The sequence below is a fragment of the Glandiceps talaboti genome, chromosome 15, assembly GCF_964340395.1.
Source record: "Glandiceps talaboti chromosome 15, keGlaTala1.1, whole genome shotgun sequence".
Lineage (NCBI taxonomy): Eukaryota > Metazoa > Hemichordata > Enteropneusta > Spengelidae > Glandiceps > Glandiceps talaboti.
In genome coordinates, this window is record NC_135563.1 from 17,923,051 (window position 1) to 17,950,971 (window position 27,921).

General features: G+C 37.3%; 3 protein-coding genes across 4 annotated transcripts; 1 reads left to right on the plus strand and 2 right to left on the minus strand.

Moving 5' to 3' along the window:
* Positions 1–1,468: 1,468 nt before the first annotated feature.
* Positions 1,469–6,454, minus strand: LOC144446479 (insulin-like growth factor-binding protein 7). The gene is made up of 4 exons (XM_078136247.1): positions 5,962–6,454; positions 3,760–3,956; positions 3,114–3,231; positions 1,469–2,062 (listed from the first exon to the last, which is right to left on the minus strand). The coding sequence occupies exons 1-4, from the start codon at positions 6,353–6,355 to the stop codon at positions 2,055–2,057; spliced, it is 717 nt and encodes a 238-aa protein (XP_077992373.1). The 5' UTR covers positions 6,356–6,454; the 3' UTR covers positions 1,469–2,054.
* A 1,843-nt stretch (positions 6,455–8,297) lies between these two features.
* Positions 8,298–12,164, minus strand: LOC144446630 (insulin-like growth factor-binding protein-like 1). The gene is made up of 4 exons (XM_078136432.1): positions 11,595–12,164; positions 10,397–10,599; positions 9,365–9,482; positions 8,298–9,001 (listed from the first exon to the last, which is right to left on the minus strand). The coding sequence occupies exons 1-4, from the start codon at positions 11,890–11,892 to the stop codon at positions 8,994–8,996; spliced, it is 627 nt and encodes a 208-aa protein (XP_077992558.1). The 5' UTR covers positions 11,893–12,164; the 3' UTR covers positions 8,298–8,993.
* Positions 12,165–12,985: 821 nt separating this feature from the next.
* Positions 12,986–27,730, plus strand: LOC144446750 (uncharacterized). Of its 2 annotated transcripts, XM_078136576.1 has the most exons (8): positions 12,986–13,040; positions 14,338–14,466; positions 16,779–17,010; positions 18,541–18,627; positions 19,781–20,276; positions 21,232–21,327; positions 25,953–26,038; positions 27,304–27,730. In XM_078136576.1, exons 2-8 carry the CDS (start codon positions 14,342–14,344, stop codon positions 27,442–27,444), a joined length of 1,263 nt encoding a protein of 420 aa, XP_077992702.1. In that variant the 5' UTR covers positions 12,986–13,040; positions 14,338–14,341; the 3' UTR covers positions 27,445–27,730. The 2 variants fall into 2 exon arrangements, with proteins under 2 accessions (XP_077992702.1, XP_077992703.1); XM_078136577.1 differs by lacking the exon at positions 14,338–14,466 and having other exon boundaries at positions 12,990–13,040.
* Positions 27,731–27,921: the final 191 nt, after the last annotated feature.

The following is a 27,921-nucleotide window of genomic DNA, read 5'->3' on the forward strand; positions in this document are numbered from 1 at the left end:
ACCTCCTGTCGACACTTGTATCAGCTAATTGCACTAACCGAAGCCACCTGTTACATTCGAGATCACAGTTGCATCTTTAAGTTAATTGTAGTCTACGAAACATCATTATAGTGTCTATCTATGCGTCTCAATTCTTTTCTCAAAGTTGTAACAAACACTTGCAAAACCAGAAATATTGAGTGTATTCAAAATAAAAATAGTTTATAAGATTTAGTAATTAAATAAATAAACGAGATTTTTAGACTAATTGCTGAGAAATAAAGTATGATTGGGATACTGCTATGCAAGTAGAACTGTGCACGAAATACATGTATCTATACAGTCATGGTAAAGTCAAATGAATGAGTCATCTGGAATTCGAAAGTGAATGACGATTAGTTATTCTACGGACACTTGTCGAGAAGACCAACTTGTGCCACGTTTGCTATGGAAGAATTTCCATTATGGATGAGAAATGTGTATCCATTTTGATGTTTAATCAATAAAAGAAATTGCGAGATATTTCTACTTGAATAAACAATGTGAAACACGTCCGTATATGTAACTAAATCTAAAATGTGACAAATGTTTGTTGGTAAACAGTCTTCCTAAGTACATGGATAATTAATCACTACGCATGCGTAAATCTGTTCCAAGTCCCCCATATATTGGATCGTCACCATGGTGCATAAATTATGAATAATTATGTAGAATTAAGTCAGAAAATCTTGGGCATGATGGTGACGTAGTCGTTTCTTTGTTTACCCAATCCGTTTACGATCGACTTCTTTACGTTCGAAAAACAAAATATACACCTTTATGAAATCGAATTTTCAAATAATTTACTTGAACTTAAGGGGCGCTCTACAGCGACTTTCCAGTCCCTTTACAACAACACAGCGGAATAGTCAACATCTTTCGAGAAAATAGTGTCTGAGCATACATCTCATCCTTAATAGACCCTATCACTATCCCAAATCTAACCATAATACATAACTTCTACACATATCTTAAATATAATTGTGTTTCCTTCTAGTCTTGCTCATTGTTATATTGTAGATCGGTGAAAAAGGAAATAACACCTTAAAGATGTGTCAACATTTTACCTTTGCAGGTTTGCATACATTTAGGGAAAAAGTGTACTCGTGAACTTTGACCTTTGCTCATCCTGGCACGGAGCCATACTTCATTATCACCATTATGTTAGACACGGACTTGCCTCCTGGCTCTGTGCATATATATGTAGATTAATTCAAATATATATAAACAGGTGTGTGTATCAGCTGTTTCACGATTGGTCGTTCAACACCCATATACAACGACAGTTTACTGGAATTTGGTCAACAAAATGAGCATCATCCAGTCACCCAGTTCCGAATAACCAAACATAATTCACACCCACATTCGTCCCCTCTCTCCTCTCCCCACGCACACATACATACATACATACACACGCATGAGAAAACTGGAAGATCATTTTTCAGTTTTCTATAGTATTTATTACAGTTAGACTACTATGCATGCAAACATGGCTGTAACAAGTTGATGAATCGTTTCGAAATTTTATGAAAAAGCTTCTACAAATTCTCGAGAAACTAACAGTGGAATTAGATAATGACAAAATGTGAAAATAGCTAACTTATCAATATGAATAAGATAATGGGAATGTCTGAAACTATAATCCCGTAACAGATGTATTCACTCTTGCTCTATAAGGTTATGCCGCACCACAGAATGTAATCTCATCATTTTTCACTAGAAACACTATGGACTGTGTAGATATTATAATGAGATTCTTAAACTTATAGACCCAATTTCCAACCAAAGTGCATCTGCTGACCAAAATGCACAACTACTAATCTAGTATTAGTATTAGCATGTAAGCAGAACATGCGTTAAAGTGAGGTCTTTTCCATCGATATTTATTTATCACATCAAATATTTCATTGCATGACTATTTACCATCACCAATAAAACAGAAGTAGACTCACAGCTACGAGAAAAATAACAACTACTATTCTAATTAGGAACTATTCATGTTTGACTGAAGACGTTCCCCTGTCCACTGTTTCCTTTCACAATTCTGAAACAAGAGCAATGAGACGTGTATTTGTTAGTTTGACTGAGGATTAACTCTTGGAGTCTGTGATTCACTCACAGAAACTGATCTAATATACCAGGAATACAGACAGACAGACAGACAGACAGACAGGCAGGCAGGCAGGCAGGCAGACAGACAGACAGACAGACAGACAGACAGACAGACAGGCAGGCAGGCAGGCAGGCAGGCAGGCAGACAGACAGACAGACAGACAGACAGACAGACAGACAGACAGACAGACAGACAGAGCCAAACCAATGACCATTAAAAAGGGATACTTAAGAAGAGGAGAAGAGGAAGTTAGCAGACAGTGGAAAAATCTAACGGGTGTTACATATAAATGGTAATAAACTAATCAGTGGTAACGCTTATACCACTAAAACAGTTAATTGTGATCCTTTAGAAGTGTGTTGAATTCATTACCATGGTTTATAACTGTTTTTTAGATAGTTGTCCTTAGTTACTGGGTATATCTCAAAGAGGAACAAAGGCAATGCTGTTTTTGTCCGTCCTAGCTGCTCTAGTTAAATGTTCAGTCACTTTCACCACCCTACATTGCACGACTTCTCTAAGAGAAATGTGATTATTCAAATTATCCACGAACTGACCTATGTACACTGGAGAAGGGAATTCTGGGATTGGCTCTCAGTTACCAATGCTGATGTCACTTGTGCCTCTTTCTCCCAGTCTGTCTATTGTTGCTACCTAATCTGTCTATTGTTTCTACCTAATTGGCATGTAAGGTAGAAACAAGAGACACAGACACGAATAAGCATAAGTAATTGGACTCCAATCCCAGAATTCCCTACGACAGTGTACATAGGTACTAGGCAGTTAATGATTTTGCATAACTTTATTTCTCTTATTGTTAGAGAAGTCGTAAGATATGGAGTGGTGTAAGTGATGCTCTGTGACTCAAAGGACACACAAACCAAAAGCAACTACGACAAAATCAGCCTCACCTTAAGCCCTTGGTTCTTCTTTAAACAATTTTCACATGCAGACTTTCTGGTCATATTAAACAATGACCTACCTGTCTTTTTGGTCAAGTTTAAGTTCACAATCAAAGATGCTGTCTCTCGTGCTTCGCCCTCAGAATTAATCATGCGACATTCGTATTCCCCAGCATTGGAAGGTTTCACGCCATAAATCTGTGCATGAATAAGAAAATCAAATATACAATGCTTAAGTTGCAATATGGATGAGACATTGTATTTAATTGTATTCCTATTTTCAATCATAAAAAACAGGTTTACTACTACATTATGTATGTTCATCATGGAAGCCCTATGATTACTGGATCTGGCAGAATATTCTGGAACTCAAAATGTATGGATCATTCTGTCAGATCCAATTTAGACACTTAAGATTTTTTGTTCGAAAGGTATCTAGTGGAAAAAAAGAGAACTTGTGTATTAACTACTGAATGTTCCTACTTGAAACAACAATATGAAAAAGCAAAGACCAAAGCTGTGTTTGTAACTCAACGACTTGCAAGAAACAAAAAAATGTGTGACAAATTTGTTTTTGTACAAATCAATAATCTGAGTAAAAGCAGGCGACCACCGGCACGGTGACACACCTGCGCATGCATATGTCGATTCCCTATGTGCAATCCTTATGTTTTGACTGTTAAACTGAAAACAACATGGAAAGTAATTACAAGTATTGCCACTCACACTTGCCCAGCTTTCCATTTCGTGTTTGCCTGGTACACTGCGTGCCTGGATATTTACGTTGTAATCCCCAGGGAGTTCTTCTCCATCATAGTACCATCTCACCTTTGGAGTCGGAACTCCACTTCCTGCACAGTGAAAATACATTTCGGATCCTACATCTTTTGTCTTTTCTCTGTGGAGAATGCTAACCTGGGGAGCTGAATAAAAATGTTAACAAATTTAGTGAAGTTTTTATAGTGTTTGAATGTTCACACTGTCTATGCATGTCATTCTTAGTCTCTGTTTTCCGAGACTCAAAATCTTCAAAGTGATTGGTGTCATTTGGGGGGGGGGGGGGAGGGTAAGATAAGATAAGAGAACATAAAGTAAAAATTTGCATAGCGCCAAAATCCAAAAAGCTAATTGTTCAGAGGCGCTTCCCAAAGCATAAAAATGAAAACAAAGTCTGTCTTTGAAAATACACAAACCACAAAATATACACATGACAATTCTACTATAAAACGAACATCACATATGGCTGGCAGCGCTTAAAGTGACCATATGATGAGGATTGGTTATTTTGGATTTTGAATTTATGAAACAATTTTATAATGGCTTCCTATTTGAAAAATCAATGTGAAACAACACTGGCCAAGCCTGTGTTTGTCACTCAATATAGTGTAAAATGCTAAAAGAAACGTGTAAAAAGTTTGTTGTTGTATGTACAATAACAAAGATTTTACACATTTACTAATCTTCTGCAATTTATTGAGAAACAAGGACTTGGCATGAATTATTTCACATTGATTTTTTTACAAATAGTAAGTCATTATAATTAAAATCCAATATAAATCCCTATCCTCATCCATATGGCCACTTTAAAAGTACCCGGAAGTGACGACATCGAGAATGTAGAATAGTATCGTATCTCGCAGATGCGTAGGTCGCAAGTACACGGAGTAGATAGACCGTCCCAGAGAGACGGTCTCAGCGAGGACTGATCCCCCGGGGGCTACTCCCCTTATTTGTGTAATGATAAGTATATGTGCCGCCCTTTGGGGTGCGTTTTCCAGCCCTTTGGTCAAAACTGGGGTTTGTTTGTTTTCGAGCTGAAGAGTCTAAAATGGAAAACTTTGCATTATTTTCGATTTTGCTTGTTATCAAATGTCCTTTACCAAATCATAGCTTCCATTACAAAATGTTGCCTCCTAAGGAAAATGTATTTTGGTCTAAAATTTCATCTTTTCAAAACCTGTAATTGTCTAAAATGGGGTATTATTTTTTGTCAAAGTGGGTCTAAAATGGGGCCTGGGGTTTCCGGCACTGGCCACACACCCCTACCAGAGCTGGTCACCGGTACCGTCCCCGGGGCTGAGCATCACAGACATTCAGCAGTACCCTATCATGTCTAACGCAGGACGGTGCGCGTGAGCAGTATCCCAGACAAGAATAGAAAAGAATAGAATATTCTTGTCTGTGGCAGTATATACAATAGTATACTAGTAACACCGATATACACTGACGTAGAGGGCGTAACGGCATGCCGAAAGAACTCTCTGGAAATATCGAACGAGTCAGCACGCAGGCTCAAGGCCCAAAGTGCCAACGTGGCACTTGTTCTCCTCATGAATAACACAGACACGCTCGACTCGTCTCGATATTCATCCACATTTGGTGAAACTGCGTTAACCCTCACATTTAAACTAACCATAAAGTTGTCATTGCGGCTCATCCTAGAAACATCTTAAAGTTTAACTTTAAGTTTCATCTACCCCATGGCATCTACCAATACACATATGTATATGAATACAGCTTGTGAGCACCATTGGATCCAGTGCTCAGTTTGTTTACCAGTTGTCTCGGCCTAATTGAAATAAGCATATTTAATATTGGAAAGCATGTACACATACAAAAATAACTATATTCCAAATAAAAAGTGAAACACTGAACATAGGCAGAATATCAAATAAAACGCAGGGTCACTGGATAGGAGTTCTTCTTAATACCGAACTCAGTTTGCTCATGGGAGCATATTAAAGTGTTATTTATGCCTCCGTGGTTTGCTCAAGAAAACAAGTACCACTGTGGGTGTGATACTTTCATGACAATATCAACGTGAGAATATACATGAAATGTAGCAATTGCTGGAACCATATGGTATCAGGTTTGAAAAAATTAAAGCGAATAACTTGCTATTTGAGATATATTTAAACTTCTACTGACCTCTCTTACAGTAACCTTTGTAAGCGACTTCCAAGCCTTTTCCCCCACTTTCTACCAGTTTTTGACTCGCAGAGTTCAAAGCGCAAACACTGGTATAATCTTCGTTGTCAGAGCCACATACGTGTTCGGGTTGCTCGCATTCACACTGACCTTCGTCGGAGCACACAAGGCCATCTACACATCTCCCGAGTTCTAAGTTTTCACCCCCGCATTCTTCGCCTTCAGTTCTAGCACATACATCACAGCAGTCGCAGAAGTCCTTTACAACACCGGCTTGGCAGTCGACTACTTCGGGACAAGCATCTTGATTACAGCGCTTACAGTCTTTGGTGGTCGACTGAGCGATCGGTGAAGCCAGAAGTAACACGAAAAGTACAAATAATACAACCTTCATGTTTTCAAGGACTTTTCAAAAGTACAGTCAGCTCTGTCTGTCTACCAGCCTTCGACCTTCCTTGTTCTGGAGCGTAAAAGCACCAAGTATGCTATATATTCCCTCAAGCTTCTTATATAGGAGTGGCCAGATATAAAAAGGCTTTTGTTTCACACACAAATCATGCAAATGGGTGTGATTTTGTATTTAAATTTAAGGAGTGTCTGGTGACCGGCGCCTGTCAGCAGACTCTTAGTTTTGACCGACAGGTGTAGGCGTAGCTAGGTCAGGGACTGCCTTCTCACTGCCGTCTCTGAGAAACTTCTAGAAAAGAAAGGACACATACGTGCAGTCATTGATCCGACTTGCCGATTCAATGGTTCAGGAGATAATACCTTTGTGATCTCATGACGTTCTCGACTCTACCAGGGGTGTGTGTTTTTACCACAAAACAACTTCTTTGTTGTTGTTGTTGTTGTTGTTGTTGTTGTTGTTGTTGTTTTCACTCTATATTTCAGAGATACTGAAGAGTATATAATTGAATCCCATGGTTTCTACATGACAAGGCTAGTAGTATAACTTCGAGGCACTTTGGTAAATCTGATGTATAATTACATATATTTCAGGTAGCTATGGACACCGAGTTATAGTCATCAATGAAATATGGCAATTTTGTCATTTTATGTCAAATGTATACAAGTATTGAATTTCCTCATATTTTTGGTTCTGGCGTCACTATTTACATGTAAATCGCCCATACTTAACGATGTAATGTCGACATTATAATTATGTACAAGTTCTTTAAGAAGCATACGCGGACTGAGGTAGCATAGATGGCCTCATTGCACTCACATACACAGTTACACTGGCTATTTACATTGCTTTGTCACGCTGCCACCAGGCTTTAATACCGCACATAGAGCTTACAGAGACAAAACTGATTATGCATCAATTGTTGTCGCAACTGGGAGGTAAAGCCAGCCCCAGTAATTTGACCACAAACTAATGGTAATTATTAAAATCTGGCCGAATTGATGGGATTATTACTATATTTTACAATGATGGCTGTGGTGGGATGTGGCAGCAGTAGGGTTTGGAACCGGTGGCAGCGGTGGGATCGGGCCAAAAGAACAAAATAATGCAAAGTCAGATAAAAATGAATCAAAGTAAACTGTGACCATCCCCTAATATCCATTTTCTAAAATATGGCCCTCCCGCGAGGACCAATTTGTAAACAGTGATTCACCCCTACTTCCACTGCCCCCCCCCCCCCCTGTAATAACTTAAGGCTTCCTAATACATCATCGCTGAGTGGGCGATATACGTATAACGTACTGTCAGATACACCTAGAAATGTCATGCTGCGCTCCGTGAACTCCGATACGTCGTCGATAGCGTGGGATGGAGACATGTTAGAGTCCTCCGAGCTCAAATTGACAGAGCTAAAGTGGAAGTGGTTTAATGGTCAAGAATGTAATAATTTGCAAGATGTTTAGTTTGGACCATTCAGCGTGAATATGTCTTGATCATTAGCTCTGGCTTTGTATCGTCCTAGAGCCCTAACAATGAATGAGATAACGAATGTGAATGAAATCACAAATATACGTAAAATACAAATATTGATGGTGTGGGTGGGATAACTGCCAAAATGAGGACAAATGCTAATGAAGTAATCACACCAGTATCCCTAAAGGTGTTTTTACCACTTTCTACTAGTTTTGACTCGCAAAGTTCAAAGCGCAAACAATGGTACAATCTTCTTAGCTATGTCAATAGTCCCAAACATATTTGAACGATTTTGCGCCTTTCCGCACATCAAGATAATCACGATATAAATGATCTACACACACACACACACACACACACACACACACACACACATGTATGTATAAATAGTTATCAAGTACAAGATTACACTTTGGCAAGTTATTATTTTTTTCTTGTTTATTTAGAAAATTGAGGAAAAGAATACTTGTCTATTTTCAGGAATGTACAAAACACATAATCAACCATTATATAGCCTATTCTCACCACTTAGCTACAAGACAATGAACCGTGTGACATTGACCGTATCTATGACAACATAGTAGTACTACATTGTTAACGTGGACTAAAACATTGATGGTTAAACAAAACGTGCATTATGGCGACAATACATTTGAATCGTACACTAATACTAACTAGTCTACTGGTAATACCATTGACACTGATTTGTTCACGTTCACTGGTCGACAGCCCCTTACATTGTATAATGCTCAAGGCTCTATGAATCAAAACTCCCATTCAAATAAATAGCAAACCTTGACACTTGCATTGCATTGCATCAGATATACATGTACTTTTATGTATTACATTCAAGCTATTCTTTGAAAGATGTGTCACCTTCTTACAAGCTGGAGACTATTTCTCTGCTGAGCTTCTCAGACCATAGTCTGACATTTCCAGGTGTATTTGATTAACTTCACAAGTATTCTACAACTAAAACTTCAGAAATCTGCACTTTGACTAACGTTTATCAATCTAACGAAATCTACAAATCCAATGAAATTTACATGTCACTATTAGCACCATATTGAAGAATAGCTAGTACAAGCACCATTGGAGAAAAAAGAAACTCTGTTGTCATTCTTTCAACCATTGTATTCCTCAAGTTCTCCTTTCATAACTCTGTAAAATAAAATAAAGAGATATCTATAAGTATCACCACAAAATGTTGTTGCAGCTAATAATTTGCATATGCTCACATTTATTATAATTCATGCATTGCAAGTGTCATTTAGTATGTAATGCATCTGGATATTTCTGGATGATCATTTGGATTGACAGAGTCGACTTCAAGTTGGGTATTCTCTCGAAGACTACAGTGTGGTGTAACATGAATAACTATAAAGTTCCCACTGATTGGAAAACATGCACATCTATACTCAATTATTATAACATACAACATAATTTTTTTCTTCTTCCATGATTATATTTCTCACCAATCTGAGTGAACTTTACATAGTTCTTCAGTATTTTATCTGGTCTTACCTGTTTTCTTTGTAATGGTCGGTCTGACAACAAGGTTTCCTATTTCACTTGCTTCGCCTTCTGAATTGATCAGTTTACATATATAGTCACCAGCATCGGATTGGTCTATACCATCAATCTGTACGGATGAATGAATGAATGAATGAATGAATGAATGAATGAATGAATGAATGAATGAATGAATGAATGAATGAATGAATGAATGAATGAATGAATGAATGAATGGATGGATGGATGGATTGGATGAATGGATGGATGGATGGATGGGTGAATGAATGAATGAATGAATGAATGAATGAATGAATGAATGAATGAATGAATGAATGAATGAATGAATGAATGAATGAATGAATGAATGAATGAATGAATGAATGTATTTCACAGATTAGACAACAATAAACCGCTCAATTGCCACAACACTATAGCATGACACGGGATACATGTAGTAGTACAGTACACAAATGCAAGTATAAGCCATCATCATCATGTCGAGCTAAACGGCACTTTTGACAATTTCTCTCCATTGATCTTTTTGTTGAATGGTTGCTGGTAGGTCACATCGATATAATAGAGTTTCGTTCCAAAGCTAGTGTCAACAACTTGGTTGTTGCGAAATGTCCTTTTGATTTCTTTCCGTTCTGTGGTTCGCAGAATATAAGTCAGAAACATGCGACTAATCAGCTATCTCGCTTGACGATGTTGTTTGCCTGAACTACAGAATTTTAAACTTGGGCGAAGGACATTGCACTGTAACTTAGCCAAGTCTTTCGGCTACATAACTACTCTTAAATTGGGTTACTTGATTACAATTTTGATCACGATAATGTAGTAATTCCATCTACACAAACACAGACGGTTGTACCTATAGGATATACTATAGTATTGTTACCCGCATTATTGATGTCACATAGGGTAGAGAACAATGGCGTAAATTGCATGTCTCTTTTACGGCACCGCTTGAAACGTACCCGATAAGCAGATCTGGCTTGCGAGAATAGGTAGAAAATGACAAACTACGAATATTTTACTTACAACAAGCCATCCTGAAGACTCGTGTCTGTTTGGTCCACTGCGTGCCTGTATGTTGGCTTTCAGATTCTCTCCGGGTAGTTCCTCGCCATCAGAAGAATACCATCTCACTCTGGGTATTGGTACACCATTGCCTTTGCAGATAAAAAGTGCTCTGGTACCCTCTAGCTCATTGATATATTTGGGTGGTATGGTTATTTTAGGAGCTGTGAGTAAGGAATGTTGATAACATTTGTTTGAATTTGTACACAACATGTAATTTGCTATGTCAATTTGACATAGCAAACTTTCTACCGTTAGCGGCGTTAGTAATAAATGTATATATCAACTTGTCACAGTAGTTCAGTCATAAGTTTTGACTTCGGCAGTTCTAAGTGAAAGCGTAGGGGCTATGGTAAAAGTAACCCTGAGACGAATGATTGCAGTGTATTGTGTAAATTGTAGTGGTCTGAGGTTGAAAAGAACGTAAATAAAGACCCTTTCAAAGTAACTTAAGGTCATGGGTCACTTGGTCATCGTCCCTAACCGGAAGCAAGATTGGAATGCAGACGCTGAAGACACGTGGCGTTTCCGCTGTCAACAGTTTATAGAACCATACTAGACGAATACGCTGTATAACAAGAATGTCGTTCAATAGATTATCAAATGACAACAATCCCCCATAATTTGACTACGTTGTTGTCATTCTACAGTATTTATTGAGAAGATTGTCAAAAAGCAAAGCATATTCGTAGTTACATTTTATAAGATTTGTGTGAAGTGAAGGAGGTCACATCTGTGATTGCACACATCGGCGAATCTAACATCATCAACAGCGCACTTATGCATAATGATCTTCTAATGAATGACTGACTAACTAACTAACTAACTAACTGATGATGATCGAAAAAACGTTATGATGCATGGCCACATACAATTCCTTGTGGAGATTAAATAAACAGAGACCAAATTAAATGAATGAATCCAAGCTACGATTGACATACACATGTATGAGAAAGGAAAGGAATACGCCATTCACAAATGAAATGCGATTTGTATTCTTGTGCACAGAATTGCATATTGACATATACGCATTCTGCATTTCTGTGCATACATATGCGAATACTTCATGAGAAGATGTGACATTTATGCCAAGCGGCCAAATGCTTCATTACAATTCAAATGGTGTGTCGCTGAAGACACAAGCTTCTAATACACTGACCTCTCTTGCAGTAACCTTCATATGCGACTTCCAAGCCTTCCCGTCCACTTTCTAGGAGTTTTTGGCTCGCTGAGTTCAAAGCACAGGCACTGGTATAGTCTTTACCGTCAGATCCACACACATTTCCGAGTTTCTCGCATACACATTTACCATCGTTCGAACATACTAGCCCCTCGGCACAACTTCCCAGTTCTAAGTTATCACCACCACATTCTTCGCCTTCAGTTTTCATAGCACATACATTATAGACGGCAGAAGCTGTCAAAACTGCCACAAGTAGTGGAAGTACGACCTTCATTTCAGTTTCGTTGTATCCTGATGAGATTGATATTCTGAGGTACTCGGCAATGTTTGGCACGGCGAAAGGTATGGCTACCAGGGTGTTTGCTACTGAATTGGACGTGAATACCCTAGACTGCCCTTCTCGAATTTCAATTTTAAATTATGACGACATACCAGTGGAGGTCTTTGTTTCCCAGATAAATGGATTGGTAGTTTTTGTCATGCAGATTTAGTTGTGACCTGCACATGCCTCGGCCAACTTCTCAGCACAGACGAGACAAGTAAGAAGACATTCTTAAGTTGTCTGTCTTCTCAGGAAGGCGGGCCATGCCCCCGGGGTTCACGAACTGGCGAACACATTGTCAATATTTTAGCGTATTCAAAACCAGTCACAATAATCAGGATTTGGAACAGACAGGGGAACCTGTGATAGGAGATTCGCCTTTTTTGCGCAATACAATTGGTTGTACCGAATATTGAAGACAAATATTTATTTTCATTCTATCGAGTCGCTCTTACTCTGCATGTATTACTAGGTCTCCCCTAAGACAATCATGCTCTTACACGCAGTATTTAGAAGAAGAAAAAAACTATTTATGTAGAAGTCAACGCAACGGATATGATTTAAATGTAGTTTTAGATTATACAAATATGTATGTCACCTTTAGAAGCCGGTCATTTTAACTGACGGTGGTCGGGGGGGGGGGGGTGTCGGTATTAAAGTATTTAAAGTGACCCCAGTAAAGACCATATTTCCAAAATAACCCCACCCTGACTCCATACATATTTGTGACACTTGATGATGATGATGATGATGATGATGATGATGATGATGATGATGATGATGATGATGATGATGATGATGATGATGATGATGATGGTGGTGGTGGTGGTGGTGGTGGTGGTGGTGGTGGTGGTGGTGGTGATGATGATGATGATGATGGTGGTGGTGGTGGTGGTGGTGGTGGTGGTGGTGGTGGTGATGGTGATGATGATGATCAGGATGAGGGTGAGGATGAGCAAGGGATCTGATCTGCTACTGGTACTCCTGCCCTCTATCGGCCAATTTGAAAATGCCATTCCCGAGAGTAACGTGCACAGCGAGATGTTCACGAGATAATCTACAGCTGAAATAAACGTGTGACACATGTAAAGGTAAACAAGGTAAGGCATGACAATATCCATCGACGGTTTCGTCGTTTAATTATGACATTACAGATGTGTCAGTAGTGGTAATTGATGTGACATTCCATTCAGTAGTAATTATTGCCAACGGGACGCGATCGACGTGGTGTTCCGTCCGTGTTGCTCATACTAGTAATAATGTACGTACATGTGCGCCTGCTCACGTCCCACGTAATGTAGTTTTATTGACGGATGCAATGAAGATTCTATTCTATTTTAAGTCTGTGTAGTATCCGGGTGCCCTCAAAGACAATCCCGGAGTCTTTTCTACAACAGATTAATTGTATACGTACTACATATGTACATATGTGAGAAAATTTGGTAGCGATAATTCACTCGCATATCACAGGCCCTTGGCTATCGCCCTCTTCGGCGTGTTGACATCACAGAGATGGTAGATGCCCTTTGCGCTCTGTGCACTCTGTGATTCACATATCATATGCATGCAAAGGCCCTTTATTCTTCCTTAAACTTCCTTGGGAGTCTGTTATTCATGTGTTGTCTCCACAAAAGTGTTTCTTAATTTTCTTAGTCAAGACTAAAATGGATAGAGATTTAATCTTTACTAGTCCCCCCCCCCCCCACACACACGCTTTCATCTAGGTGAGTAGGACCCAATCTAAATATACCATGGTGAGCGTTGTGCTGTAAACCCCCCCTCCCCCCGGTACTCAGATGGGTAATGGGTACATATATACCAAGGTGGACAGATATTACAACCACAAATGCTACAAAAATCCAAAAAGTAGATGTCAAACGTCTAGAGTCAAAAGTCTACATTTAGCCGACCACAACGTTCACGACACTGCTCCAATCGTCTGGGTGGTCATGAGTTTTGAACACTTTTGATACACTTTCACATGACGTGCATGCTTCAGTCATCGCTAGTTCATTGGCTGCCCAGGGAGAGGGGGGGGGGCCTATGTCTGATAAAGATGACAGAAAACAACCCGTGGAAACAACCTTGTTCAAAATATGGGGTCAAAAGTCATACATGCATTCAAAGAGGATGGATCAAATCTCTACATAATGCTTTAAAAATCAAGACTCAAAAGTCTACATGAGTCGAAAAAAGGGGGAGGGGGTCAAAACTGTGGTACATACGTATATACTCTTTCTATCTATGGGAGATCCCCCCCCCCCCCGGAAACTGTGGTACATACGTTTATACTCTTTTCCCCAGTAAATAGGATTTCTGAACAGTTCCATTGAAATGCATGCATATTAGAATTTTGTGTATGATATTTTGTAAATTACCATTTGGTTTGTTTCACAGCGTGATGGTGTTTTTTAATTGCAATGCTTGTGGGCAAACGGTGAAGAAGAACCAAGTTGAAAAACATTATCAAACACAGTGTCCCCGATGTGAAGTATTGTCCTGTCTTGACTGTGGTGTAGAATTCTAGTAGGTGTACTATCAGAAATATTTGTACTTGTATTTATGGCAATAAAAGTAAAAAATAAACTAGCCATGGTACTACCATTTTCCTTGTCATGTATGCTTCAAGTAGATCTCAAGGCTAGATATACTGGAGAAGAAAATAACAGAGATTCCCCCCCCCCCTTACCCCACCTGTGCAACTGCATGATCCCAAAAAGGCCTTGAAAGTATTACATAATTTACAAGACCACTCCTACCAACTGTACTTCCTCGTGATAATTGCAAAAAAGTCATGCTTGCCGACCAATATCTCACCATTATCGACCCTAGAATAGAATTTCCCCAGTGTCTCATTTTTTCTCTTTGAGGACTCACAAATTGTCTGATAATTTGAAAGGCAGGTAGGCGGTATAGAAATTGTACCATATATCCATGACTATACTGATGGTTGTTAGGGTGAGAAAAATCCAGAGTGGTGTCCAATTAGTGTACGTACAGAATAAAGGGCTCACCTTGAAATGTTCAATTATATTACGTCATCGCTGCAAGTGATGTAGACTAAAAGATCAGCTATTGTGGGCACGGTCTAATTTCTCTTTCCTCTAACTGATATTAAACTAGATGAAAGTAATAAGTATATGTTATTTGCTAAATACCGTTCCATATCTTGCTGCGAGAGGTATTTTTTCCGGTAATAACGGAGAGCCGAAGGCGAGCCGTTATACCGGAAAAATTACCTCGAGCAGCAAGATTTGGAACAGAATTTGGCAAATAACATACTTATACGTCACCTGCGACTATGAATTCCTTTTTGAATGTCTAAAAATGCTGTTTCATTTTAAAATAAAATCACTTCCGCGTTATACTGTTGAGCGTAGTATCATGCACCTCTCTGATAACTGCAATGCGGTTGTTTACATGTCAGCCTTAACTTTATCATCCAATCAGAGTGCGCGTTTGCTCAGTAGTATGACGTAATGTTTACTATTTGCATATCACTCAGCGATATATTCAAACTTATAACCATGAGCTGAAAAATGAGTGCGTCTTTGTTTTGCGTACTGTATTCCATTAAATGTACATAAATGCTTTGTTGTTCTAGTTAAGCAAAAATTACACCCTCTGTGGTGGTGATTTTCATATCCTTCATAAATTGAGGAATTCATGTTTACGATCGCGTGACGACCGTGCGTTCGCCGTCACTGGACTTTCACGGTTGTGTGTGGAATTTTTGACTATTTCCATGTGACATGAAAAGTACAGTTCAAAGACTTGTTACAATGTATACAACGGTGATATTTTGTTCGATTGACCAGAAATTTGGCATTGGAAATGCTGGTTATAGCTCGATCTCTAGTTGTCTGCTAGATTTGTTTACAAGGGGACGTGTAGTGATCACGTGATACAACAAGCAAAAATACGGCTGTTGGTGAAAAATACGCCTGTGTATCTGCAGGGCTCTCGACCAATCAGAATGCGAGATTGGTGACAGGTGACGTATAATAAGTGGTTTATGTACACAAGATAGAAATGTTTACAAACCATGTTGAAACAAAGGAAATTGTAACAAAAAAATAGAAAAGAAGAAATGGGGATTGAGTCAAAAAATAGTCACAAATACATTCTAGCCCCAATATAGGCTTTTGCATTTATGAATAAGATTATTGAATCTATCTTCATTGAGTATTTCATCACATGTAACCATGTACTTGTGTGTTCAGTAAAGCCTTGTTCAAACCATGCAGAAAATTCAAACCTGACATGTAAAGGTTATGAATTATGAATGTCACTTTGTTTCATGGAATCATGGTACAACCAGCAACAGACAGGCCTTCACAAATGGAATGTCTTAAAAACAGGGAAAGTAAACAAATGAATTGGATTAATACCACTTGGCACAGCATGTTGGAAGTATAGGGACAAGTATTACATATTCCAACATTTGATAAGAACAATTTCATTACACAAAATCTCACATTCACAGGTGAATTTCAAGTTCCCCTGGCATTTCATGTACATGTATGTTAAGAAACATAAAACTGTTCTTATCAAGCCACATGTCACTGCAATTTCAATAGGTTGAGCCAAGTGTTATTAATCCAATTTAGTTGTTTACTTTCCAAGTTTGGAACAAGTTCAGCTTGCAAATACCTGATGCTGTTTTTTTTTAATATCAAATTACACAAAATGTACATGAGAGTACATGTCATAAAATCTACTCTTTCTGTAATGGTGCAAGAAATCAAAGGCATACATATAATAATCTAAGAAAAATGACATGTTGACCCGGTGTATGTTAGCAAGGTTTTTGAGGTCAGTTTTGTATTTGGTTTCAGTGGAGACGGTTACAAGGCACATGTAAAGTGCATCACAGAGGATGAAAAGTATGGCAGTATTGAGAACCGACCAATTGCCGGGAAAGCCAAGAAAGGAGATGTTAAACAAGAGAACTGGATGCAACAAGTCAGACAGGCATCAGAATCGGCAAATTTAACACCTCGTCTGAAGAACTTGCTGCAACAAATATCAGATTACTCTAATGTACCAAGAAAAAAAGTGAAATTTCAGGTAACTGTTGTTTTCTCAAACGCCAATATAAAATGTGTTTCTCTGTATAATTTGTACTCAATAACAAGGCTTCTTCTATGGCTGCTTTAGCCAAAACATGTTATCAGAAAAAGTAATTATTTTCCAATGCCAAGAAAACCACAGAAATGAAGTGGGTGTACAGTCTGTGTCAGGTAACAATTTACATCCCTCACAATGATTTTGTAATGACTTCCTGTAGAAACAAAATCCAAGCTTAGATTGCATGTAGAAGTCATTTCTCTCTTCAGATTAACCTAGCAAATCTTGTATGACCAACAGGAGAATAATTAAGATCAAATTCAAATGGGGAGGGGGATGGTTGCTATGGGGATGGTTGTTAAGGTAAATGGTTTTAGTACATTGTATCAAGGCCCAATCCTGATCTGTGGTATGGTCACTACTCTCTTTTTACTACCTTTTTCAAAAATTAGACAGTTGAAGACTTTCACATTACATATATGAGATTGAACACTTTGTTCTTGAACCCATGAATATTAGATTTGCTCTCAGCCCAATGGCCTTGTTGGAGTTCTGTTATATATCAACTTGGACCAATAGCAAGTAGCATATCTGTGAATTCAGAAACTATCCCAATTTCACTTTTACATAATTATACTTCAATGATTACATACAAAATGTGAGACTGACTATTTACTGGGTCAGAGCTGATTCTGGACTACCTTAACAACTCTTAATTGGAAAGTGCAGTCCTGTTTTGAAACAGCAAGTTTTATGGCGGAAATCTTGTCTTTATATACAATTACAAAAGGGCTCCCACACACTAGTCTGTCCAGACATAACATCCAGTGACAGTAGGAAAATGATTAAGGCCACATGGGACATACTCAAAGTAAAAGGGTCTAGATATAGCCACAATGGCTCTACAGTGTTCGAAATGTCTGGTAGACAATCAATGTTACAATTATATATTCCCAAATGTTTCCATATCAACTGTCATTATATGATATTTACATCATTTATATTATATGACATAACAACTCAATAATGTTACTAATGTCTGGTAGACAATCAAAATAATGATGATATAATAACAAATGTATCTCTCTGATGATCATCATGATGTCTTCTAGGAATTCATTATTTGTTGTCCTACACGACTGAGGTCATATCATGTTTAGTCAGTACTCTCCCTAAACCTGGTGACTGCGTTGTCAAACTGGTCATATCGTGTTTAGTCAGTTCTCTCCCTAAACCAGGTGACTGCGTTGTCAAACAGGTCATATCGTGTTTAGTCAGTTCTCTCCCTAAACCAGGTGACTGCGTTGTCAAACAGGCCATATCTTGTTTAGTCAGTTCTCTCAATAAAGCAGGTGATAGGGTTGTCAAACAGGACATATTTTGTTCAGTCATTGCTTTCCGTAAACAAGGGAACAGGGATGCCAGACATGATGGGACCTACAGGATCCTATAGGGCAATAATGAGTTCCATTGGATTTTGTGGTCCATTGGATTTTTTTGTAAGTAAATTTTTTTTTTTTCGTTTATCAGAACTTCCTGAGAAACAGTTTAAGAGTTATGGATGACAAAACATGTGAGCAGCTATGGGAGATCTTTTCAGCAACAAAGAACAAACAGGTAAAAGTATAACAGCAGTCTTGTCATAAAATTTAAAGTATTTCATATTCATTGTAGACTAGAATCTAGCCATTGTCTTTTGAATCTAGCGATTAGTATCAACGGCTGGTCTAAAGGATCTACTCAAGTGAAAATCATGCTGACAAAAGTGCACAGCACATGTCAGAACTAAATTCCATCACACACTGATAGGTGCTTTAAATTGTGTAATTTATTCAAGAAAACGTGAGCCTGATATGCAAATAATGTTCTTTGTACTTTTCTCCTATGACATTGTATGTAAGTTTATAGATGTTCTATTTGTTTTTTAATTTGTTTTGAAAAAATACCTTCGGACTTATAAGTCCAAAGGGGCTGGGCAGATGTATATCTATATACATATATTTATTGTAAATTATTGTAAATCTGCATATCACTATAATAAACTATTACTACTATCACCTTCAAGTTCGAATATAAGTGACTAGTGGATATGATAACCTCCAATTATATTATATATAGCTGTCGTGGTAATCCAAAATTCAGCACAGAGATGGTCGTTCTACATACATCCATTTGATTAAAAGAGAAGAAATTCAAAGTAAATGGATAGTGTCTAGACTACAGATCTCTTTGAATCACTAAATGCATATTTTGTATGAAATTAGGTTCTTTTACATTTCCTGCAAAATACACAGTCTCATTTTGATGAGAACATGTAATTTATCATTCTGATGAGGACTTGGAATACGTTATTCTGACGACCACTTGTAATTTGTTATTCTGAGAGGCCCTGGAATTTGTCATCATTCGGATGAGAACCTGGAATTTGTCATCATTCGGATGAGAACCTGGAATTTGTCATCATTCGGATGAGAACCTGGAATTTGTCATCATTCGGATGAGAACCTGGAATTTGTCATCATTCGGATGAGAACCTGGAATTTGTCTGTCTGATGAGGATCATTGACAAAGATAGATTGAAATCTAAAAAATTATCTTCTTGTGCATTATAACTTTTGTAATTCATTTGATTTTAAATACAAGCTGATTAATATGTTTGGTTACAACAAACCTGTTTGAATGTATAGATTTAAATGACATGTAACAATAACTATGAGATATCTGCTTGAACGTCTTTCTTTGTTTGTTTCTTATGTGTTCTTGACAACAGAACCAGGAGCAGTCAGTGACGTCACAAAGTGATAGGTCAAGTGACAAATCTAAAGAGGAAACAAATCAAGAATCTTCAGAACAAGGTGTCAATGAGACTGCAATTCAACCCGAAGCGAATAAGAAAGAGGCAACAGACAAGAAGAAGAAACACAAGAAGGGTGCAGATAAAGATGATGCTAGTGAAGCACACAAGGATGGAGAAACAATACATCTGGAAAAAAAGAAGAAAAAGAAGGAAACTATCATTGATAAAAATGTTTCTGAAAATGGATTTGTAAATAAGAAGGGCAAAGAAAGAACACACAAAACACCAGGTGATGATAACAACACAACTAATTCTCCATCAGACCCCACATCAAATGGTCTTTCAACATGCAACAGTCATAAAAAGAAAAAGAAAAAGTCAAAGAAGAATAAAGAAGATAAAGTTGTAGACGCTGAAAGAGATGATGAAAGTATGAAGTCAAGGAAAAGGAAACGAGAAGAAGAGGAAGGTATGGTTTGTATGATAGAATTACCAGTTTCGTGTACTTATATGCTACTTGGATATGTGTTGCAAAGTTCTCTGTAGGGGTACTTTTATGTATGAGTGAAAGTGCAGCAGAAAACATTGCATGGTCAAAGGTCAATACATGTAGCATCCATTAGTCTTGATCTGTTGGGGAACCAAGCTAATGATATTTTGTACAAAACATATTTAACACTTTTCATTTCATATCTGTCTTGAACATCCTGTTGCTTTAACTTGAGATTAATTGGGGCACCCCTATTTTGATTCATACTGCTAATAGTCATCAGGGAAAAATTTCGCGTCCAGAAAAAATGCGACTCGCACATTCTCAGATGATGCTCGAGGGATGAACACCAAAGCACATTCGCTTTTTTAATCAAACAGACATTTACTGTGTATATCACCTGGAAGGGATATAGGGAGACCAAATGTTTGTACATCACTAGATATTGCTTTGCATTAGTGACATGTCAAATTGGCTTACAGAGAGCACACTGCCATGAATCAATTTGACTGGTCATATATGACGATGATGATGATGTGACACATATTTATTATATCATGCACAAGCCAGGTTCAACAAAAAATATGGAATATATACTCTGGTCACCCTATATCATGACAACACGCATCTATGATAACATGTGTCTACATCACTGGTTCTGCTGTGTTCGAAATATGAGTCAAAACGTTCAAAATTACTATTACTTTCCCTGATTTACTGGTGCTGGTATAATTATATTATTCCCCAAATATTTTTTTTCATTCAGCTGGAAAATACTCACGACCAAAGGGTTGTCACTGCTTGCCTTGAACTCATAGTGACAAGGGCCCCTTAAGCCACTTGTATTTTCCGAGGCTGAACAACAAAAAAATAATGGGAAATAATTGTTAATACTGTCACTTGTGCTACTTTGACATATCATATCTGTTTATAGGAAACCATAAAGTAAAACGACAACACAAAAGTTCAGAAGATATCCAAGAGGACATTGTGGCAGATGAAAGGGACACAACCAGTGGGGAACTTAAAAGTAAGGCTGAGTTTTAACTCGTTTGTAAGGTATCAAAGACCCACAAGTATACAGTCATAAAAATGTGGATTTACTGGCCTTTGATGTTGCACAGTCTTTAAGTTGGTCTCTTTACGTAATGCAGACACAAGTCTTAGAAGCATATCAAAGTTGACGTGATGTAATAGAGGTGTATGGTGGCCCAGGGCTGCCATATATTATATGCGAACTGTTTAGATAAAAACATTAATAAAATGAAGAAAAAAGATTAAAATATTTTTTTTTTAAAAATAAAAAAATAAAGATAGAATTAAAACAAAAGTAGAATGAAATAAAAATGAAAGTGAAATGAAAACAACATTAAAATTAAAAGGAAAATAAAAGTAAAGTGAAAGCAAAAGTAAAATAGAAATAAAAGTAAAAATAAAAGTAAAGTAAAATTAAAACAACAGTGCAATAGAAATAAAAGTAAAATGAAAACAAAAGTAAAATAGAAATAAAATTAAAAGTAGAATGAAAACAAAAGTAAAATAAAATTTAAAAAAAAAAAAAAAAAAAAAAAAAAAAAAAAAAAAAAAAATTAGTGGCAGCTCTGGTCCGCAATGGCCCAGAGCTGCCATAGACCAGCATTCCTTGCGATCTCAACGGCGCCACTGAAAGTGCTGTATACATGTAGCGCCCTCAAAGGCGAGAGTGTGATTATCAGACTGAATATGAGGCTGAATCTGGCTAACTTTGAATTGACATTTTAAAATTGAATTTTAAGCCAAATAAAAGCGAGAACTGAACACTGTCTCGTTAGACAGAACTACGACTGATGAAGGACCCCAACAGCCGGTCCGAAATGTCTTAAAAGAAGGGTCAACTAGGTATCACCCCGGGGACGTATTGCCAATGTCTTCCCTGCTAATTTACGCTAATACTAGGGTCAATTACCTTAACAAACTGGTCATGTGGCTAACTGACCTTCAAACCAATTTATTAATACCAAAAAAATGATCAAGTCTGAACCAGCGTGGAAAAATATTTCCACTTATTAACAAACTTGATCTAACAACCCATAGTTGGTTACATGGTAAACGCAATGTCACAGTCATACACGTATTTAACATTGATGGTGTTCGGAGTCCCCTTCCCCTCTTTCTACCATCACATACGTCTATCCAAAGTTCGCACACTCTAGGCATACTGAGGGTAGTCCCTGCTCACAAAATCAAGAATCTCCATTCGCTGGAGCCCCAGTCTCACATATTTCATCAAATCTCCTTTGAGAAACTCATCCTCCTTCCATAAGCTTGACTGACACAGCGCCATGTATAGTAAAATGCCTGTGATGCATGATGAGCGACGTAAGGTCAGTCTCATACTCATATTCAGGCTTATAATCACAGACTCTCGCCCTTGGGGGCGCTATATGTATACAGCACTTTCAGTAGTGCCGTTGAGATCGCAAGGAATGCTGGTCTATGGCAGCTGTGGGCCATCGCGGACCAGAACTGCCACTAATTTTTCTAATTTTTTTTTTTTTTTTTTTTTTTTAATTTTGATTTTAATTTTATTTCTATTTTACTTTTGTTTTCATTTCACTTTTATTTCACTTTTACTTTTATTTCTATTTTATTTTTGTTTTAATTTTACTTTATTTTACTTTTATTTTTACTTTTCTTTCTATTTTACTTTTGCTTTCACTTTACTTTTACTTTCCTTTTAATTTTGATTTTGTTTTCATTTCACTTTCATTTTTATTTCATTCTACTTTTATTTTAATTCTATCTTTATATTTTTTTAAAAATATTTTAATCTTTTTTCTTAATTTTATTAATTTTCTATCAAAACAATTCGCATATAATGTATGGCAGCCCTGGGCCACCATAGAGGTGGTTGTTATGGAGACCTGAAGGAGGATACTACATTGGGTTCCAGCTATCCCGCCTGTCAGTCCAAACGTCCATTTGCACCCGTATTTCATATATATGAAGTTGACAAATTGATTCAAACTCGGTAAAAAGGTGGATTACCATATTGAGCATGTGCAAGGTCTTTAGTTTTGCCACATTTTCACATTTGGATGTATGGTGGCCATGTTTGTTGGAAAAATCAACTATTTGCACAATAGCTATTAGGAACTATAATACAGAGATATGGTTCAAGTGTCTACTCCCATGTTATCAGATATGATATATCCAATGGCATCATTAGATGGACACATGAATTATCTTAAGAAGCTCACATAAATTTTGACTGAATGACTGCCATATTTGTTTGGAAAAAAAATGTACTTACATACACTAGTTAGGGAGTCTTCAATGTAGACTTGTTTGGCAATATGCAAGTTTTAAATTTCATAAAGAGTGGTACATATAATAGTGCAGAATATCATATTCCTACAATGTGGTAGGAACATGTATGATCACCATACTCACTTTCTCCCATTTTGAAAAGTATTCCGTTTATATCTTGGAATTATGAACTAGAGCAGAAAATATTTCCTTACAGATTTTACATTGTATTTAGATTTAAATCCCTTATGTATCCATTGAACTATTGTGCCTTTAGCCAGATGCTCCCTTGTGTATTCTGATACTTCCTTGGTTCGGCCCAATTATTGATTTTAAGTACTATATTTATGATAACAAGACTTCCTGCACCTTTGCCATATTGCACAAACAACAATTGTTTACCTACATGGCCACTGTTAGTGACCAATTAGCGGAACTCAAGTCTTTTGAGTATTTTTTTCAAACTTCCCTGACAGTTGTTGTCACATTGGTTTGATATTGTTTTGTGTGTGGGGGGGGGGGAGGGGAGGGGGTTGGACATCTTTCACTTTGCATTTGTGAATTGGGTATTTTATATCAAAATCTACTGAGCAAATAGTTCTGAAATGTGGTGTGGATGTTTCTAGGGGTGTCTATATGAAGAGTTGTTCAAAGCGAGGTGACCCACCCCACCTCATCCCCATTAATAGTATGCCAATTATGTCTAAAAAAAAGTATGATTTTTGTCAAAAACTCAACTCTCAATATCTGCTTCTAAGATGTGGTGGAAATTTGGTGGGATGTTTCTAGAGGTTTCTAGCTGAAGATGTAGTTCAAGCTGTATTGACACAACTGTTCTTAGTTAAACTATGACCACATTCATAGCAACATCCGAATGTTGCAAAGATAACAAGTGAATAAGTGAATAAAGATTCATAAAAATGGGTACAATTATTCCTAGCAACCAATCATACTCATAACATGATGATGTTCAGTGCAAATATAACAGCATTGGGAGTCAAGTAAATAACATTCAGAAATGAAAACAAACATGTCTCTCAACTTCATTCCCATAGCAACAGTCAAAAGCCAGTGTGTTTTGCAATGATAGTATTTGGTAGTAAAGTGTAAACATTGATTGATTATGCCTAGCAACTAAGACAATGTCAATAGCAATGATGAAATGACAGTGCTTATTGCCAAGATGCCAACAGGGATGGGTAGTATTAAAAGTGAAAGGAAAATATGGATACTGCTATCTACAAATGCAGTTTTTAGCACAACTGAACTGAAGGTTCAGTAGTGCTATAGGCATGGCAAAGTGTCTGTCTGTCTGTCTGTGTGGATGTGTGTGTGTGTGTGTGTGTTTGTGTAAACAACTTAAAGTCAAAAACTGCTGGACCGATTGCTTTGATATTTGGTGGTCATGTTACTTCTGGTGTGTAGTTGGGAAATTGTTGAATGAAAATGATTGCATGAGAGATGTGGGTTTTGGGTCAAAAAGTGTGATTTTTGGTCAAAACTCTTATACTGGGCAGATTGGCATGAAATTTGATTGGGACATTCTTAGATGTGGGTAAATTAAGATTTGTTCATGACATGATGATTCCCCTGGTAATATGCAAATTAGGGCTAAAAATGTGTCTTTTTGGTCAAAAACCTATAATTCCAAAACTACTCAGCAGATTGGGCTGAAATTTAACAGAGATGCATCTGTGGGTGTATAGATGAAGAAATATTAAGCATATAATGATCTCATCAGTAATATGCAAATTAGGTTTAAAAATGTGAATTTTGGTCAAAAATTTCTAAAAAAGTACTTGGTCAGTGAGACTGAAACAACAACTCAAAGGCAGTATATTTTGCTCAAAATAACAACATCATCTGGTAGGCAAGTGAGTAAACATTCAAAAAAGTATGCAAATATCCCTAGCAACCATGACCATGCCCATGGCAACTGCCAAATGGTCGTGTATTTCACAAAGATAACAACAGGGATTAATAGACAGTTGAACAAACATTCAAAAAATGTACGTAATTTTGCCTAGCAACAAGACCACGCCCATAGCAACAGCCAAATGATCACGTATATTGAAAAGATAATATCAGGAATTCATACACAAGTGAAAAAAAACATTCAAAAATGTATGCGAATATATGTAGCAACATGACCACGCCCATAGGAACAGTCAAATGATCGCGTATATGGCAAAGATAGCAACTGGATAGTCATTCAGCAAATGAACACCTATTGTTAGCATGGACTAGGATATGGATAAACATTTTTAAAAACTGTACAGTTGTGCTACAACGCCATTGGCAGTATTTTTATAGTCTTTTATTTTTATCATGAACAGAAACACTGATTTATGTGATTTCTCATAACAGACATTTTCAACTGGAAAGCATCCATAAAGTTAGCATTGAAGTCGGCCCCAGAAAAAGAACTGTCAATCAAGAAACTGAGGAAGAAGGTATTGTCAATGCTCTGCTGTTTTTTCCAAGTCTTAATGATGACATACAGTAGATTTAAACTATGCCTGTCATGGTAGATAATCAAGGCTCAAACGCCACCATTGTTCATCATTGTCAACTCCTGCATTCATTGTAGTTTCATGTGTACGTTTACATAATGACATCCCCGGAGAGCCTCAGACCAGGGTAACTGTCGTCACTTTGCCGGCACCTCGGGTCATGTGAAAATTGAACATATTTTATTGCATTTGGGGTATTCCTGGGAGCCTATAATTAAATCTGTGATTCACGATAAACAATTTGGTCCGTCTTTCAAAAATATTTTAGACAGTTTGAAGTGAAAAATTATTTCCCCACTAAATGTGGAAAGATATCCTCAAAGTACGGTATAATTCTTTCGGAATTGATAACAATAACCAATCACATGTCGTCCCCATCTTGGGTCAAGTCAGGTCAGGTCAATCCCCAAGATGCCCCTGCTCCATGAGGAGAGTCGACTTTGGGCACCCCGACGCGAGTGTGATGTCATGTAGTAATCGAACGCAATTTTGGGCAACTTTAGGTGCCTCGAGGCAACCTGGGTTGCATAATCGAACACACCCCTGTATATTTAAACAGAATGACATGTAACCCCATCCCCATGCAACCAATCACCAAATTGAAGGCAAATTTTCAAATCTAAATATTCACTTCATATAGGATTCTATAACAAGGTGAGCCCAAAATTATAAGAGCTGTCGTACAAATGGATTAGTACCATAGACAGGCCAAAGATGATGAAGTTCACCGAGTATTGTAACTCTGATTGAACTCAAAACACCATATGATAACACACTGGTTGTAGGTGACAAGCATATTTGCAATCTAATGTTATTCTAATGGTGATATATTTGTACATGTTTTATGAAAAACCTAAATGTACTTTCATTAAGCTATGAAGCTAAATATGAATGGTGCATGTCTGAATGTATCATTTATGAAGTGTATGGTACATAAGTAGGATAACAAAACAGAAGTTGTATAAACTGTGAAATACATTTATCTGGTAAAAAAGCTGTTAATTAATATACATACATACATACACACACACACACACGTACCTACGTACGTACCTACATACATACATGTACATACATACATACATGTACATACATACATACATACATACATACATGTACATACATACATACATACATACATACATACATACATACATACATACATACATATTCATTTATTGATTTGTTTTCTTTATACTCGGCAGGTTTTCAGGGACTTTAGGTCACATGGAGGGATTCCTAGACTGGAAAATGAAGAAGATATGACAGTAGCTTTTGATCACAATATACATGGCAGTAAAAAATTTGTTGTATTCAAGAAGAAAGTGAGACTAGTGAAATCATGATTGAATTTGTGAAGTCATAGAATTGCCGTTTTTAAAAAAAATGAAAGTCGTCCATTTTATTTTATCCAAACCTGAGCAGAGTTTCATGTTGTTGACATGTTTCCCCTGATGTAGGCGTCAACAGCAAATGCTGAGTGCTCTACGAGAATTGAAGAACATTACAGTGTGTTTGAAAAGAACCACTCAAACATTGACCATGCGGTAGCTGCAGTGTTTGATTTGAATCTTTACAGTTTACCACATAGTAACAGAAAACCTTGCAGTTTAATCTAATATTACATGAAAAATGACAATACTTTAAAAGCTTGTCTTGTCTTGTTATTATTTGTAATGTTTTTACTTATGCTAACTTAGACACACACACATACAAACACATACGCATACACACACATTCGCGCATACATACATACATACATACACACACATACATACATACACACATAAATGCAGTTTACATACATCATACGTACATAGGTA

Excerpts from the sequence above, each read along its gene's own strand:
- LOC144446750 (XM_078136576.1), top strand. The coding sequence starts at position 14,342 with ATGGTGTTTTTTAATTGCAATGCTTGTGGGCAAACGGTGAAGAAGAAC. Across the intron at positions 21,328-25,952 it reads AACCAGTGGGGAACTTAAAA|ACATTTTCAACTGGAAAGCA; the intron begins GTAAGGCTGAGT and ends TTCTCATAACAG. Across the intron at positions 26,039-27,303 it reads TCAAGAAACTGAGGAAGAAG|GTTTTCAGGGACTTTAGGTC; the intron begins GTATTGTCAATG and ends TATACTCGGCAG.
- LOC144446479 (XM_078136247.1), bottom strand. The coding sequence starts at position 6,355 with ATGAAGGTTGTATTATTTGTACTTTTCGTGTTACTTCTGGCTTCACCG. Across the intron at positions 3,957-5,961 it reads CAAAGGTTACTGTAAGAGAG|CTCCCCAGGTTAGCATTCTC; the intron begins GTCAGTAGAAGT and ends ATTTTTATTCAG. Across the intron at positions 3,232-3,759 it reads AAATGGAAAGCTGGGCAAGT|ATTTATGGCGTGAAACCTTC; the intron begins GTGAGTGGCAAT and ends ATTCATGCACAG.
- LOC144446630 (XM_078136432.1), bottom strand. The coding sequence starts at position 11,892 with ATGAAGGTCGTACTTCCACTACTTGTGGCAGTTTTGACAGCTTCTGCC. Across the intron at positions 10,600-11,594 it reads TGAAGGTTACTGCAAGAGAG|CTCCTAAAATAACCATACCA; the intron begins GTCAGTGTATTA and ends CCTTACTCACAG. Across the intron at positions 9,483-10,396 it reads AGTCTTCAGGATGGCTTGTT|ATTGATGGTATAGACCAATC; the intron begins GTAAGTAAAATA and ends TCATCCGTACAG.